The 13,320-nt window shown below is 55.0% G+C and overlaps 1 protein-coding gene across 2 annotated transcripts; it reads left to right on the top strand.

Moving 5' to 3' along the window:
• Window positions 1–1,237: 1,237 nt before the first annotated feature.
• On the top strand, window positions 1,238–12,591 carry ABHD4 (abhydrolase domain containing 4, N-acyl phospholipase B). 2 transcript variants are annotated; one of them, XM_007664067.4, is made up of 7 exons: window positions 1,238–1,363; window positions 5,300–5,388; window positions 7,911–8,283; window positions 8,442–8,596; window positions 9,517–9,628; window positions 10,756–10,942; window positions 11,318–12,591. In XM_007664067.4, exons 1-7 carry the CDS (start codon window positions 1,341–1,343, stop codon window positions 11,405–11,407), a joined length of 1,029 nt encoding a protein of 342 aa, XP_007662257.1. In that variant the 5' UTR covers window positions 1,238–1,340; the 3' UTR covers window positions 11,408–12,591. The 2 variants fall into 2 exon arrangements, with proteins under 2 accessions (XP_007662257.1, XP_028934057.1); XM_029078224.2 differs by lacking the exon at window positions 1,238–1,363 and adding an exon at window positions 2,749–2,879.
• The last annotated feature ends 729 nt before the right edge of the window (window positions 12,592–13,320 follow it).

Genomic DNA, 13,320 nt, shown 5'->3' on the forward strand with positions numbered 1-13,320 from the left:
TCTCCCAGAGTTAGTCAGTCAATCATATTTATTGAGTGCTTACTGTGTGCAGAACACTGTACTAAGCGCTTGGGAGAGTATGCTATTCACATTCTCTGCCTACAACGAGCATACAACAGAGGGGGAGACAGACATTAATATAAGTATAATAATATAATATATATTTATATAATATAAATATCAATATAAATAAATTACAGATATAATTTATAGAGCCACACATAAGAAGCAGTGTGGACTAGTGGATAGAGCCCAGGCCTGGGAGTCAGAAGGGCTCTGCCATTTGTCTGCTGTGTGACCTTGGGCAAGTCACTTCTCTGGGCCTCAGTTCCCTCATCTGTAAAACGGGGATGAAAACCGGGAGCTGCACCGTGCCCAGCCCGATTAGCTTGTATCTTACCCGTTGCTTAGTAGATACAAGGGGAACAAGGTTGTCCCACGTGGGGCTCCCAGTCCTCGTCCCCATTTTACAGATGAGGGAACTGAGGCCCAGAGAAGTTGAGTGACTTGCCCACAGTCACACAGCTGACAAGTGGCGGAGGCGGGATGCGAACCCACGACGCGCCCAGTGAAGTCACTTAATCAAATTTCTTGAGGGCCTACTGTGTGCAGAGCACTGTACTAAGCGCTTTTGAGAAGCAGCATGGCATAGCGGATAAAGCACAGGTCTGGGATACAGAAGGTCATGGGTTCTAATCCTGGCTCTGCCACTTGTCTGCTGTGTGATCGTGGGCAAGTCACTTTACTTCTCTCCTTGTTTCCTCATCTATAAAATGGGGATTGAAACTGTGAGCCCAGTGTGGGACAGGCACTGTGTCCGACCGGATTTGCTTCTATCTACCCTAAGTACAGCACTTAGTGTACTAAGCCTGGCACATAGTAAGTGCTTAACAAATACCAAAATTTTCTCCCCCGATTAAGACTGTGAGCCCGTCAAAGGGCAGGGACTGTATCTGTTACCGATTTGGACATTCCAAGTGCTTAGTGGCTCTGCACGGAGTAAGCGCTCCATAAATACCATTGAAGGAAGGAGTGCAATGCAACAATAAAAGGGCAGGTGCTATGGGATGAATCGACGAAGTGCTGCGGGGTGAATACCCAATGCCCAAAGGGCACCGGTCCGTAAGGGTGGCATTTCCAAGGGAGCTCCACCCCCTGCCCACCCTGGGCCCGCCCACTCATTCATAACCCTGCTGAGCTTCGCCGGAGAAACCAACCCCTCTCGGCAGGTCATTCGACTCTGCCCCTGCTTCTCCCCGCGGATCTTTGCACCGCCCCTCAACCAGCTGATCCCCGCATCAGGACGAAGGCGGGGCTCCCCCAGCCCAGGCTTGTTTACTATGGCTGATGACCTGGAGCAGCCGTGAGTTGATCTCTCCCCTCTTTCAGTCTCTCTTCCCCTCCCTTTGCAGCAGGAGGGCTGATTTTTAGGCGGGGGGGAGGTCTCTTCTCCTCTCTTTTAAGGGAGGGCTGTGGGTTGGCCCCTGTTTTTTCCTGCCTTGGCCAAGAAGAGGCAGAGAGAGGGCAGAAATGCATTGCTATTTCCCCACACTCTCATCTCCTTGTGTGGCTACTGCGAGTTGTAATAATAACGTCGGTGTTTGTTAAGCGCTCCCTATGTGCAGAGCACTGTTCTGAGCGCTGGGTAGACAGGGTCAGCAGGTTGTCCCACGCGAGGCTCCCAGTCTTCATCTCCATTTTGCAGATGAGGGAACTGAGGCCTAGAGAAGGGAAGTGACTGGCCCACAGTCCCCCAGCTGCCAAGTGGCAGAGGTGGGATTCGAACCCACGACCTCTGACTCCCAAGCCACCGAGCCACGCCGCTTCTCCGAACTAGCCGGGAGCTAGTTCGCCCGGCTCGGGGGGTCGGGCGGCCGCTGAGGTCCGAGATCCGTAGCGGAGGTGTAAGGAGAGGACAAGGACAGGCTCCCTGCGGTTCTGTGCCAATTAAGTTGCCGGGTGCGGAGAGGAGCCGGCCGGGCCTGCTTCCACTTTCAGAGTTGCAGGAGGGGAGTGGATCAATGGGGTAGCGAGCTCTGGGCCGTGAGGAACTTTCTAAGGGGAATATTGGCCATCATTTCGAGCAACCAGCCGCACGCTGCAGCTGGGAGACGGTTCGGCCCTTGACTAATTCGTGACGGTAGCTTGGGGTTTGTTAACGGCGCGTTGAGCTCCGTCCCTGAACTCGTCTGAACCCCGACCTTGGGGTTCAAGGCCGACGGGTTGCCGGAGGCTCCGTGTCCGATTAAAAAAAGTTGCTCTTTGGGGAATGACTCGGCAACCTGGCCAGAGGTGACGGGACCGACCCAACCCGCAGGATTCTTCCCCCGGTGGGCCCTCCGCCCCGTCGCCTCCAGAAGCAAAACCAGTTTTCTCAGAGAGCGGAGAGCTTCCTGTGGCAGGGGGAGAGGAGCCCTGGCTTCCAGGGCCTGGCTATTGGCAGTGAAGTCACGTTGCCCACAGCCCCATTCATCACCACCAGAATGGGGCAGGGGTGGACCGAGACAATGGCCAGGGCCTCAGACGCAGAACTCCGGGCGCCGTTCCCAGGCCCTGCCTCGTCCCGGGCCATTCCTGCCCCTCTCCTATTTCCCCCTCTGAGAGACGGGGCGGAGGACGCTTCGAGGGAGAGGCTTAGGGCCAAACTTCCTTAAAGGAACGTCTTCCCAAAGGCATCCTGCTCTGCCTGGCGCGGGAACACCAACTGTCTGGGGTTGCGCCTGGGATCCCTAGTGGCCGGAAACCTCGCGGTCCCTGGGACCTTCGCCCTGATCCGCACCCATGCAGGGACTCCATCCTCAAAGCCAAGGAAGGTAGCGCCATGTCTCCCTGCGACTGCTTGGAGAAGTCACCTCCTTATTTGGAGTCCGGATACAGTTGTGAGTGTTTTGAGTGTGTTTTTTTAATGGTGCCCATTAGGCACTTACTCTATGCCAGACGCTGTACTAGAAGCTGGAGTAGATGCAAGATCATCCAGTCCCACATAGGGCTCACAGTCTTCATTCCCACTTTCTAGATGAGGTAACCGAGGCCCAGAGAAGTTTAAGTGATTTGCCCAAGGTCACGCAGCTGACAAGTGGCGGAGCCAGGATTAGAACTCAGGCCCTCTGACTCCCAGCCCCATGCTCTTTCCATTAGGCCACGCTGCTTTTAGAGTTCCAGTGTACTACGTTGGGATACTGGCAGAGATCAGATGGGATGGCTGGAATCTGGTCTGGGTCCCACCCCTAACCCCCCAATTTGCCGTGTAACTGGGCTGGGTCCTGGCTGAGCCTCAGTGTCCCTCTTTATTTCCCACTAAACCTCACCAGGAGGGTTTCCCTGAAAGGAGAAAAAAAAAAAGAAGCAGCATGGTCTAGTGGGTAGAGCATGGGACTGGGAGTCAGAAGGGCCTGGGTTCTAATAGCAGCTCTGCCACTTGTCTGCTGTGTAACCTTGGGCAAATCACTTCTCTGGGCAATGCTTGGCACATAGTAAGCGCTTAACAAATGCCATCATTATTCACCTCATCTGTAAAATGGGGATTAAGTCCGGGAGACCCATGCGGGACAGGGACTGTGTCCGACCTAATTAGCTTATATCTAGTCCAGCGCTTAGAACAGTGCCTGGCATATAGTAAGCGTTTAATAAATTCCATTAAAAAATCCAACCTCTCCCCCGCCACATTCTTAATTGCTGTGGGCTTTCTTCAGAGATTCAGCCCTGTTGTTCCCAGATCCTGAAGGGAAGTGGTATGCCAAGAACAAATAAGCCATCCTGGTAAATTGAAGTGAAGAATCCCCCATCTACCCCGTGCCCATCTATGCCTCTCTCTCACGCACACACTTTTTTAAGTAGGGCTAGCATCCTGCTGTAGGGTGGCAAACACACCTGGGTGTCCAAAAGCAAACCACCCCAGGGAGACTCTCGCCAGGCAGGCCCACTGAAGGAAAAATAAAATTTATTTTTTATGGTATTTGATAAGTGTTTACTATTTGCCAGGCACTCTACTAAGCCCTGGGATAGATACAAGCTAATCGGGTTGGACCCGATCCACGTCCCTCATGGGGCTCACGTTTTAATCTGTTTACGCTGCTTCTGAAATGCTTCCAAGAAGTGAATTTGGCCAGTCCCTGTCCCAGCACCGGCAACTAAGATGGCCCCCTCCCACCCACCTGTGGGAGGAGAAGGATGAGCACAGGGCAAATTTGTCTCCCTCCCTGCCCAGGACTAAGTTATTTAGAGAAGGAGCATGGCCTAGAGGATAAAGTACAGGCCTGGGAGTCAGAAGGACCTGGGTTCTAATCCCAGCTCCGCCACTTGTCTGTTTTGTGACCCTTAGGCAAGCTATTTCACTTCTGTGCCTCAGTTACCTCATCTGTAAAATGGGATTGAGGCTGTTAGCCCCAAGAGGATATGGACTGTGTCCAACCTGACTAGCTTGCATCTACCCCACTGTGCCTGGCACAGTGTCAATGCTTAACAAGTACCATTAAAAAAAAAGAAGGGGGCAGGCCACAGCACAGGCAACCTCGGGTACCCGGAGGAGCTTGGATGGTGCTCAAACCTAGAAAGAGTTTGGGAGGGAAAGAAGTGGTGTTTCTCTCCTCGTTCTTCTGTTGGGGGATCCACAGAGAGGAAGTGCCTTGCGGTCAGGGAAAAAGGCCGGGTTTCACAACCGAGTCTCCTGATCGTACCCAAAGCTCCGGCCCCCATCCAGTTCCCTCTGCGCGGCAAAAAAAATGAGTCAGCCCAAGGTCTGGGTTGCAACTGGAGACTGGCTTCCCGGCCTTTGCCCACGTGACCGGAATACGACAGGATTGCCCAGAGCTCCCAGGAAAGCAGGGGCTTTAAAGATGAAGGGAGTGGTTTTCGGCTGTACAGTTCCTGCCCCCAGAGTAGGCTTGACCATACTGTGGCTTCGCGGGAGACAGCGGGATGGTAATGTTCCTGTGGGCCGGGAAAAATCTTTCTCCTGTCATCGGAGGAAACATCAATGAGCTCTGACTGCCTGTCGCCCCCCACCCTGGCTTGTGGAAGCAGCCAGAACCCGGAGCCTGGGAGTCAAGGACCTGGATTCCAATCCCGGCTCCGCCACGTACCTGCTGTGTGACCTTGGGCGAGTCACTTTACGTGTCTGGGCCTCAGCTTCCTCATCTGCAAAGTAGAGATTCAAATACCTGTTCTCCCTTCTACTTAGACTGTGAGCCTCATGAGGGACCTGATTATCTTCTATATACCCCAGCTCTTAGTACAGTGCTCGGCACAGAGTAAGCGCTTAACAAATAGCATTATTATTATTAATATTATTTCTCCTCAGGCCCCAAGGCTGGCTGAGCGGCTGGCTACCTGCCTGGCGTCCTACCTCCATGTCTCAGCTGAAGAATGTGGAAGCCCGGATCCTCCAGTGTAAGGAGGGGAGGGAGTCAGCATGGCGTGTGCCTCTCACTCCTTTGCCTTTCCTTTCTCCTCGACTGAAACTCTCTCACCACCTTCCTCACTTACTCCAGAACTCTTCTCTTGGCCTGTTTGTTTCCATGCTCATTATAATTGCGGTAATTTGTTAAGCACTTCCAGAGAAGGTTTGACCACCCTGACAGGAGCGCGTGATGGGAATGTTCTTTTGGGCCAAGAGAAATCTAACTCCGCTTGTCACTGGGCAGAATGGATCAATGATCTCTGTATGCCTACCCGTCGCCCCCACCCTGGCTTGTGGATGCAGCGTGGCCCGGTGGAAAGAGTAACGGGCCTGGGAGTCAGAAGGATCTGGGTTCTAATACTGGCTCTCTCACTTGCTTGCTGGGTGACCTTGGGCGAGTCACGTAACCTCTCTGAGCCTCAGTTCCCTCAACTGTAAAATGGGGATTAAGACTTTGAGCCCCACGTGGGACATGGACTGTGTCCAGTCTGGTTAGCTTGCATCAACCCTAGTTCTAAGTAGAGTACCAGTAAGCACTTAATAAGTACTATTTCATAGACACCCAAGTCCTCTGGCTTTCAGGCCCCTGTTCTTTCCACTAGGCCATGATGCTTCCCATGTTCACCTCTCTCTATTCCTTTTGTCTTTTCCCGGCACCTTTCCTCACTTCTTTCTCATTCTTCTTTTCCTCCACACTTGATGTCCCTCTCGTCCCTGTCTGTTACTAAAAGTCCTTGGCCTTTCTGGGTCCTTATTTCATTATGAGTAGTATTTGTGGATCACTTACTTTGTATGTAGCGCTCTACTAGGTTCTTTGTGAATATACCAAAAATATGTGTAAGCCGAAGGCAGTCCCTGTCCGCGAGAAGCTTACACTCCAGGGCGGGAAACGAATAGAAGAAAATTAATGTTGTTAAACAGTGAATCTTACTCCAACCCTACCCAACCCAGAAACAAAAATTCCCAATGTTCCAATTCTTTTCAAAAGCCACTCCCTGCTTCACCTACTCAATCAGTCAATGGCATTTATCGAGCCCTAAATCTGTGCTGAGCACTGGACTAAGCACTCGGGAGAGTATAACAGAGTTAGTAGAGACAATTCCTGCCCTCGAGGAAATTAGTCTATTTCTCTCTGCCCCTCGCCTGTCACCACCATCCCTTGGCCCTCTCTCTCCCCCTTTCTGCCTTTTTTCCTTTTTCAGAGTCTCTCTCTCTCCTCCTTTCTTGCTCTCCCTCTACTTGTACTCTCTCCCTCTCCTGCTGTCGTCCTCCCCTTGCCCTTCAGGTTCATCCTGACCCCAACTGAGACCCAGTGGCGGCAGTGGGAGGGAAAGACTGGTGACCAAACCTCCCCCCACCCTGGGGTGCCGGTCACAGACTCTCTCGCCCCGCCTTGAGGCGGGTGGGGCTGGAGTGGCGACCAGTGGGTGGAAGGGAAGAACGAAGCTAGTCACATTTCCCCCTTTCCCAGCTCCTCGGCACTATTTTGGCCATAATCCCACTCATGGAGGGAGTGGAGCTGAAGCGAAGGTTGCGGAGCTAAAAGCCACCATGTCCTTTAGCTAATTCATTCAATAGTATTTATTGAGCGCTTACTATGTGCAGAGCACTGGACTAAGCGCTTGGAATGTACAATTCGGCAACAGATAGAGACAATCCCTGCCCATTGACGGGCTCACAGTCTAATCCAAGGCCACGGACTAGCCAAGCGTGACCCCAAGACCTCCAGGGAATCACTTCCCGTGGAAGCAAGTCAGGAGCTGGGCAGTCAGTGCCAAGGCCCGGGGATAGTTCCAGGCCCTTCCCCCGCTGCCCTCCCTCTTTCTAAATCACCAGGGGCAGCATGGCCCCCATTTGTCGTGGGAAAGTCTCCCCCGGCACAGTGATGATAATCAGCAGAATGGGAAGTGTGCTTTCTCATCCCATAATGGCCCTCGCTGACCTGGTATATTTGGGGAGAGCCCCTCCTCCCCGCCCCGGCTCTGAGTCTCAGTTATAGGCCAGGGCCCGTGGGCCTACAGAAAAGAAAATATACTTCCTTATTACAGGAAGGGATAAGTTTCTGTTCCTTTGATTGCCTTTCTGCTAGGAGTTCAAATCCCCAATTCCCAGAAAAAAAACCTGAACATATTTGCTGCAGGCAGTTGCTTGTGATCTGAAAGGAGTGGGGCTGGGCTAGCAGTGGGGAGTGCCTGGCTAGGATAAGGCTTCGATAAAAGATAATCAGGTTGGACACAGTCCCTGTCCCACATGGGGCTCACAGTCTAAAGCAGCCGGAGAACGGGTATTTAATCCCCATTTTACAGAGGAGAAAATGGAGGCCCAGGCAAGTGAAGTGAGCCGCCCAAGGTCACCCAGCAGACAGGCGGCAGAGTCGGGCTTAGAACCCAGGTCCTCTGACTCCCGGGCCCGTCCCCTTTCCACTAGGCCACGGTCTGGGCCGCCCCCAACCCCCAGGGTGGGTGGGCGGGCTCCGGATAATTATCTCTGGCTTCTGGCCCGCCTCCCCCAGGTCTCCAGAATAAGTTCCTGGCCCGGTACGTGTCCCTCCCGAACCAGAACAAGATCTGGACGGTGACCCTGAGCCCCGAGCGGCAGGAGCGCACGCCCCTGGTGCTGGTGCACGGCTTCGGCGGGGGCGTGGGGCTCTGGATCCTCAACATGGACTCGCTGAGCGCCCGGCGCACCCTGCACACCTTCGACCTGCTGGGCTTCGGCCGCAGCTCGCGGCCCCCTTTCCCCCGCGACGCGGAGGGGGCCGAGGACGAGTTCGTCTCCTCCATAGAGTCCTGGCGCGAGGCCATGGGGATCCCCCACATGATCCTCTTGGGCCACAGCTTGGGGGGCTTCCTGGCCACTTCCTATTCCATCAAGTATCCCGACAGGTAAGGGAAGGGCCTCCCTCGGCTCAGCCCGGAGCCAACGTTCGGGTCTGTGTCCGCGCCTTTTTGGGAGGCGTGGGAGGGCGGAGCCTCCGATCTGATGCCTTCTCCCCTGTCCCGCCACCTTCCTCTTTTCTCTCGCCTCCCCACCCAAAATGTAGAGTCAAACACCTCATCCTGGTGGACCCGTGGGGGTTCCCCCTCCGGCCAACAGACCCCAGTGAGATCCGGGGGCCGCCAACCTGGGTCAAAGCCGTGGTCTCCGTCCTGGGCCGTTCCAACCCGTTAGCGGTCCTGAGGGTAGCAGGGCCCTGGGGTAAGTACTGTTTATTCATTTATTTTGTGGTATTTATTTAGCATTTACTACGTGCCAGGCACTGATCTAAACGCTGGGGGAGATACAAGGTAATCAGGTTGGACGCAGTTCATGTCCCACGTGGGGCTCACAGTCGTAATCCCCACTTTCCAGATGAGGTAACTGAGGCGCGGTGAAGTGACGTGCCCTAGATCACACAGCGGAACCGGGACTAGAACCCGGGTCCTTCTGACTCCCAGGCCTGTGCTCTGTCCACTAGGCCATGCTGCTCAAGAGCTGAAAAATAAGTCCATTCTCAGTTCTCACTACCAGTTCTCCCCTTTGGGGGAAATTAAAAGGAAATCAGCTCTCTTCCCCAATCATCCTTCACTAACAGATTCCTCTAGACTGTAAGCTCGCTGTCAACAGGGAATGTATCTGTTATATTCTTATACTTGGACTCTCCCAAGTGCTTACTACAGTGCTCTGCGCACAGTAAGCTCTCAACAAATACGATCGCCTGACTGACTAGGAGTCAGAGGACCTGTGTTCATTCGTTCATTCATCCATCCATTCGGTCGTATTTATTGAGCGCTTATTGTGCAGAGCACTGTACTAAGCACTTGGGAGAGTACACTCCAACAGTAGGCTCCGCCACTTGTCTGCTGTGGGACTTTGGGCAGGTCACTTAACTTCTCATTGCCTCAGTTACCTCATCTGTAAAGTGGGGATTAAGAGGCTGAGCCTCATGTGGGACATGGACTGTGCCCAACCTGATTATCTTGTACCTACCTCAGCATGTAGTACAGTGCCCGGCGTGTCGTAGGCGCTTAACAAATACCATTAAAAAAAAAAAAAAGTAAGGGCAGGGAGGATCTTTGGGCCCGCTGCTGGAAAATTCCTAAGCAGGCACTAACCAGCTCCTCTGCCCCTACCCCCAGGCCCGGGACTGGTGCAGCGATTCCGCCCTGACTTCAAGCGCAAGTTCGCCGACTTCTTTGACGATGACACGATATCAGAGTACATCTACCACTGCAACGCCCAAAATCCCAGGTGAGGAGGAGCCCGCCAGAAAACCGTTGCCAGGGGATGGAGGAGGGATCGGGGAAGGGGTGACCGGGGTCAAGACAGACGAAATTTTTAGAGAGAACCCCAAGATCCCAGCCCCTCTGAGAGAAAGAGATGCCTGAGCTCCCCTATCCACCTGTAAAATCAGGACAGAAGTTAATCTTTGCCTCTCCCTTCCTTCCTGGGACCCTCCGGCAAGGAGGACTGGGTAGCTCTCAGGATTTCTCAAAGGATGGTTCATTGGTCTGTAGGGAGAGGAAGGATTTTCCCTCCCTCGGTTATTTCATCTCCCCCAATGCCCTAGTCCTGGAACTCCATCCATGTAGTCCATTTAGCACTTATATCCTGTCTTCACTATTGCATCAGCTTCCTCGCTGACCTCCCTGCTTCCTGTCTCCCCCGCTCCAGTCCATACTTCCCCCTGCTGCCTGGATCATTTTCCTAAAAAAAAAAATAATAAAAAGTCACTCAATCCATGACCCTCCACTCCTCAAAATCCTCCACTGGTTGCCCATCCATCTCCCTTTCAAACAACAATTCCTTACCATCAGCTTAATGAAATGACTTGCTCAAGGTCACATAGCAGACAAGTGACGGAGCCGGGGTTAGAACCCAGGTCTTTCTAATTCCCAGGTCCGTACTCTACCCATTAGGCTACGCTGCTTCTCACTGTACTCTCCCAAGCGCTTAATACAGTGCTGGGCACAGAGTAAGCGCTCAATAATATGATTGACTCTGCCCCAACGAGAGGGTGAATGGGGACTCACGCCATCTGTAACGTGAGCAAAGTGCAATCAGCTCTCCTCCTCCAATTTACCTTGCTAATCTCCTACTCCAACCCAGCCTGCACACTTTGGTCCTCTAATGCCAACCTACTCAGTGTTCCTCATCTTTGTCACCACCAACCCCTTATTCACATCCTCCATCCGGTCTGGAACTCTCTCTCCCGCTTCATATCCAACAGACCGCCGTTCGCCCCACCTTCGAAGCACTCTTAAAATCATACCTCCTCCAAGAGGCCTAAATCCTTATTTCCCTTGTTCACCTTCCCTTTGGCATCACGTGGGCACACACCCCTTCCTCCCACTCCCCCCGGCTTCTCCTGTTGCCAGCGGAGAGACGGCATTCAAAGCCATGATGGAGTCGTTCGGCTGGGCGCGGCGTCCCATGCTGGAGCGGATCCACCTGATCCGGAAGGACGTGCCCATCACCATGATCTACGGGTCTAACACCTGGATCGACACCAGCACCGGCCAGAAGGTGAAGCTGCAGCGGCCGGACTCCTACGTGCGTGATGTGGTACGTCGTGGCTGCCGCGGCCTCTCCCGGGGCACTGGGCGGGCGGACCGGCCCCGGGGCGCAGAAGGGTCAGTGGGGAGGGCACGAGTCAGGGCCACCGGCAGCCCCCCGACCACAAACACACACACTCGACCCCCGCCAGTCGATCCCTGCTCCTTCGAGGGCATCCTACCAGGAGAAGATGGGAAGGGAATCGGGGTGGGAGATGGAGGGCCCCGGGAACACTGAAGGAGGCCGCGTGTGGTCTCCAGGGGCCCCTCAGGACACCCAGGGGCTCCAGGAGGGTTGAGGGGGGATCCTGGGTCCTTGAGTAAAAGGACCCCCGCTCTGGAGAAGGCCCCACCCTCAGGACTCCATCATCCTTTCCCCCCACAGGCCATCGAGGGGGCCTCTCACCACGTCTATGCCGACCAGCCCCACATCTTCAACACGGTGGTGGACGAGATCTGCGAGTCGGTGGACTGAGCGTCCGGCCGGCTCGGAGGAAGGAGAAAGGAGAGCACCTACTCGGCCTTCGCTTCCCTCTCTGCTTCCCACTCTCCCTCTAGTCCTCACTCTCACCAACTAACACGTGGCCCCCAGCCCGGCCCCTGCAGGGCCAGCACGGGGCTGGCCAAGACCACGCGGGCGCTGGGCACGCCCCGAGAGGGTCGGTATCGGGGCTGCCCGGCCGAACGTGACCCAGGGACCGGGGCGGGGGGGGGGGGGGCTCGAGGCGCCGTCCGGCGCTGGGGAAAGCCCCTCCCTGCCCAGGATCCAAGGAATATGGCCTCAGGAGTCCAGGATTTCTGCTGGCCGTCTTGCCTTCTCCTCAGGGGGAGGAGAGGAGGCAGCGACCATTTCCCCCAGCTCCTGAACCACACCGCCCCACAGAGCCACTGGGGACCGGGTCCCCCTCGTAACCCCTCTCGGGAATGTTGGGGGCATTCCCCCTCTCAGGATACTGGGGCTCTAACCAGACCCCTGCTTCCCCTTTCAGGACCACACCCCACTCCTCCTGCCTATCTCTGGTCAGCACCGAGGCCCAGGTCCCCTCCCTCAGACCAACCGACGTCCCTCCGGTGCCCCCTCGGCCCTGGGCCGCTGCTGGGCCCTTGGGGTGAGCCCAGCTCCCTTCTCCCTGACTCTTAAAAGAGACCACGCGGGTCTCGGCCAGTGCCTTGGGGCCTTGCGCCCCCCTCCCCGATCGGGAGAGCAAGGACAACCCTTGCCCCCCAACTCCACCCCCAGCGGCGGCGTGTCTGCAGCAGCTCCCTCTTCCACCCCGCCGGCCTGCCCCCCGATCCCTCTGGAACCGGGTTTGGCCTTCGCAGGCCGTGGGGCTTCCTCCTGCTGCTTATCTAACCCTCTCACACCTTCTGCCGTGTTTCTCTCCCTGTCTAACCTCCGCCCCATCCCAGCCGCCCGGGCGCCGGCCCTCCTCCCCCGGCTGCCCGCTGGGCCCACTCCCTTGGGCTCCCGCGTGGGCTCGGCGGGCCTGACCGGAGGCAAGGGGCTGGCTGGGGCCGTGCCCGCCCGTGGACCTAACCTCTGTGACCTCGTGCTCGTGCAAAGCCAAAACCTCTTATCAGTATTCCATCCGAAGGCTTTATATGGACCCTTTCACCCAGGCCCTTTTTCTATGTTAATAAAGAAACCGAGGAAACGTCCTAGTCTGGTGTTGCATTGGGGGCTTTCTCTGACCCAGGCTAGAGAGCCAAGCACGGTGCTAAGCAACGGGGAGATTACGGTAGAATCGGGGGACGTGATTCCCTCCCCTTAAGGAGTTTACAGTCTAGCTTGCAGTTTTACCCACTAGCTACCAAAACTGTTAGATAGTACTCTCTCAAGCACTTAATACAGTGCTCCGCACACAGTAAGCGCGCACTACCTGACTGATTGATCACAACCCAAGTATAGGACAGCTGTATTCATCTGCTCTCTCGTGCCCCATCAATGTAACAGGTGGGCGTTGGGAGTGGGGCGAGGACCCCTGCACCCCATTAGCCTGGGAGCTGAAGGGGGAGCTGCCTTAATAATAATAATAATAATAATCATGGTATTTATTAAGCACTTACTAAGTGCCAGGCAGTGTACCAAGCACCGGGGTGGATACAAGCAAATCCGGTTGGACACAGTCCCTATCCCACAGGGGGCTCACAGTCTCAATCCCCATTTTACAGATGAGGTAACTGAGGCCCAGTGAAATGACTTGCCCAAGGTCACCCAGCAGCCAAGGGGCAGAGCCAGGATTAAAACCTATGACCTTCTGACTCCCTACGCCATGCTGCTTCTCGGGGGGGGGGGGGGGTAGGGATGGAAAATGGGAATGAAAGGGAGTCAGCCCCCTGGAAGTTTAAACACTGCACCATTTCCCAGGCCTGGCTATCACCCAGGAC

The sequence above is a fragment of the Ornithorhynchus anatinus genome, chromosome 13, assembly GCF_004115215.2.
Source record: "Ornithorhynchus anatinus isolate Pmale09 chromosome 13, mOrnAna1.pri.v4, whole genome shotgun sequence".
In the NCBI taxonomy this organism is placed as follows: Eukaryota; Metazoa; Chordata; class Mammalia; order Monotremata; family Ornithorhynchidae; genus Ornithorhynchus; species Ornithorhynchus anatinus.

What these genes read in the sequence shown, in the direction of transcription:
- ABHD4 (XM_007664067.4), top strand. Translation starts at nt 1,341, where the DNA reads ATGGCTGATGACCTGGAGCAGCC. An exon ending in GCTGATGACCTGGAGCAGCC is followed by an intron (nt 1,364 to 5,299) that starts GTGAGTTGATCT and finishes ATTTCTCCTCAG; the next exon opens with GCCCCAAGGCTGGCTGAGCG. An exon ending in ACTCCTACGTGCGTGATGTG is followed by an intron (nt 10,943 to 11,317) that starts GTACGTCGTGGC and finishes TTCCCCCCACAG; the next exon opens with GCCATCGAGGGGGCCTCTCA.